This window comes from Corvus brachyrhynchos, unplaced genomic scaffold (genome assembly GCF_000691975.1).
Source record: "Corvus brachyrhynchos isolate BGI_N302 unplaced genomic scaffold, ASM69197v1 scaffold89, whole genome shotgun sequence".
NCBI classification, from domain to species: Eukaryota; Metazoa; Chordata; class Aves; order Passeriformes; family Corvidae; genus Corvus; species Corvus brachyrhynchos.
The window spans coordinates 1-3366 of NW_008246063.1; the positions used below are offsets into that span (position 1 = coordinate 1).

At 52.0% G+C, this 3366-nt stretch overlaps 1 protein-coding gene across 1 annotated transcript in view; it reads left to right on the forward strand.

Annotated features, from left to right (window-relative positions):
- The first annotated feature begins 207 nt into the window (after positions 1-207).
- The window catches only part of LOC103623898 (feather beta keratin-like), a 3591-nt gene continuing 432 nt past the window's right edge, over positions 208-3366 (forward strand). Inside the window, exon 1 of the mRNA XM_008643077.2 lies at positions 208-521. Coding sequence (XP_008641299.2) covers positions 233-521 — 289 coding nt within the window. The 5' untranslated portion in view covers positions 208-232. The remainder of the gene's footprint in view (positions 522-3366) is intronic.

Here is a 3366-nt window from a genome sequence, read left to right on the forward strand (position 1 = left end):
AACATCCATGGAATCAGTTCAGCTGAAAAAGACTCTCGTCCTTCCTGCGCCTGCACCCCTGGCCCCTCTCTGCCAGCACACTCAGCCCCAGCCTCAGCAGCCCTCACACATACCCGCACGCCGAACACAGCCTCCACAAAAAAAACCCTCCTGCATCACCACCCCTCACACCCCCACACCTCTGACCTGCCTCACTCCTCTCTCTTTTCCAGGGACCCTCCACACCACACCCATGGCCTGCTACAACCTCTGCCACCCCTGCAGACCCACCCCGCTGGCCAACAGCTGCAACGAGCCCTGTGCCCTGCAATGCCAGGACTCCCACGTTGTCATCCAGCCTTCCCCTGTGCTGGTCACCCTGCCAGGACCCATCATGACCTCCTTCCCCCAGAACACCGCGGTTGGATCCACCTCCTCGGCTGCTGTTGGTAGTGAACTCAGTGCTCAGGGACAGCCCATCTCTGGTGGATTTGGTGGATTTGGCTATGGGCTGGGAGGCCTGGGCTGCTATGGCAGCATGGGTAGCTACATCTGCTAAAATTCTCTCGGCACCCCCCTGCCACCACCAGCTCAGGACTCTGGTAACAGCTCCAGCAAGCAAAGCACATCAGCTGATGATCACCCTCCTTTCTCCTCACACTGGATTCCTTCATCTTCTTTTCCCTGGCTTTTAATTCTTTTGCCTCAATGAAGTTGTCCTGCATCAAAGCCTAAGATTTCTCCTCTTCTTTTCAATTCCATTGGTCTCACATCCTTACCCAGATCAGCGCCATGGGTTGGACAGAAAATGGGCACACCACCTTTCTAAAGAAGCATGCCCCCAGCAGTACAACCCAATCTTACATTGGAAGCAGGGTTGAAGGGTGATCTTCCATTACACGACCAAAACACATCACCTGCCATACCAAAGGCTTTGACACATCAGTGCTCTCCTGCTCATTGCTCTGGGAAAGTCTCTCCATGCCAACATACCCTTGACAATCGCTGTTTCCAGCAGAATTCTGAAACCATCCAAACAGTCACAAAATCATCCACTTTTGGAGAAACTCAGAAGTGCAAATGCTTCCATCCCCTCTGCTCAAGTAAGGCTACCCAGAGAAGGATTTCCAGGACCATGGACAGTTCAGGTTTTGATCTCCCAGGACAGAGAGACTCCTGCACCTCTTCCACTCTGTGACTGCCCTCACACTAAAAAATGATTCTCTGCTCTGCCCATGGAATTCCATCTGTTTTCACTTGTGCCGTTACCCTATTATCCTTCACATGTGCAGCACTGAGAACAGATGTGATCCCTTGGCTTCATTCCCTGCCATCAGGGATTTACGCACACTGGTAACAACCCCCTGTCCAGCCTTGTCTCCTGGGTGTCCCAGCTCTCTCAGTCCTCTGTGAAAGAACCTCCAGCCCTTTAGGCATCTTGGTAGCCCTGAACTGGCCTTGTTTCACTAAGTCTGTGGGCTTCTTCCCCTGGTGAGCTTAGAACTTCCCACACCAACTCACTTCATTGTTGAGGATGTTGAACTTTGTTGGCCCCATGGATATGACTCTTGAGCTACTTCATTTGAGATTTGACTCCAACTTGACTTTGGATCACAAGGCTCCGGGTCATGTTGTCTAAATGTTGTATAAATATAGCAGTCCACCTCACTGACTTTTTACACCACCTGTACATCCTTGCATAGTCTGGGATGATGCAGTAGGAGACAGTGTCAAAGACTTCGGTAAGAGGTGGAGGTGAACACCAGCCATGGCTCTCTCATCATCCAGAGCAAGATTTTTTCCTCTGTAGGTAACACAAAAGTCAATAAGACATGAATTTGCCCTCCAAAATCCACCACCTTGCACGACTGGCAGTTGGAAATGCTTTGTAGGGGAAAAAAATTGTTCCATCCTTGTCTGCAGGAACAAGGTCCCTGGAAAGCCATGGGCAAGGTGGGAGGGACTAAATGCGCTGGAAGGAGCAGGTCCTAATGCCCGGCACAGCAGCAAAGCCCAGACCAGCCTGACAGGGCTGTAAAGGAATGGGGTCCCTCTCTAAAATGCAACCACAAACCAAAGCGCACCAGTCCCATGGCTTGACCTCACTGACGACATCCCAATTTTCTTAGGCATTTGTGGTTCATTCTGCATGTATATCCATGTAAATCCTTCAAAATACCAATTTTCACTTTAAAGCTGCCGCCAAGGGCAGATGGATACGGTCTCAAGAGCAGGACATGGAATTGTAGAGTTGCATAAAGGAAAACACTCCCCACCTCATGACTCACCATCCTGGGCCAGACCAACTTGATGTTACAATTTCCATTCGGACACCTTGAGAGAGTAAAAAGGTCAACCCTTTTTTCCTGAAAATTGAACGTCCCCAGTTCCTTCAACTGCTCCTCATCTGTCTTCTTCTTATCCTTCTTCAGTTGTCCTTCCCAGGTGTCACTCAGAGCCGAGCAATGGGACGCCACAGTGTGATCTTGCTGGGCCCAGCTGAAATGAGTGCTACAAATGAATAAACACAAGACATTGGAGAGCATGGAGGCCTTCCTAAATCACAGGGATTGGTTTCCCATATCCAGCAGGAGACACGTGGTATATAGAAAGGTTTAGAAACTTGGCAACATGGTAGAGAGAGAGAGAATGTGATGGAAGGGGACAGCCCTCACCCCCAGAATAGCTGCAAAGCCCAGATGAGCCTGACATGACTGTGGGGGAATGAGGAACCTCTCCACCCCATACCCACAAAACCACAGCACACCAGGACCATGGGGTGACCTTACTGATGACACCCTACATCTAGAAAGCTCTGGTCATGTCTCCAGCCCTTCCTGAAAAACATCATCAGCAGCAGCCTTTGGTCTCTAATACTTGCATTTAAAAGCTGCCGCCAAGGTCACATGGACACGGCTTTAAGAGCAGGACAGTACTCTGCAGAGTAGAGCAATAGAAAACACTCCCCTCCTCATGACTTGCCACTCTGGGCTACCCAAGAACTGCTGCCTGCAAAAGGCCCCAAGGCAATGGGACAAGGCTGTCCCGCCCCTCCACAACCACCATAAAAGCCGGCCCAGTGCCTCTCTCCCTCACACACTTTTGGGCCTTCTGCTCCTGCTGACAACCAGGTGAGCATCAAGCCCCTGACCCTCCTGCACCCCCTGGCCCCTCTCTGCCAGCACGCTCGGCCCCAGCCTCAGCAGCCCTCATGCCTCCACACAGCCCTACACCAGCCTCCACACTACCTCACCCTCCTGCATCACTGCCCCTCACACCCCCACACCCCTGCCCTGCCTCACTCCTCTCTCTCTTCCAGGGACCCTCCACACCACACCCATGGCCTGCTACAACCGCTGCCAGCCCTGCGGACCCACCCCGCTGGCC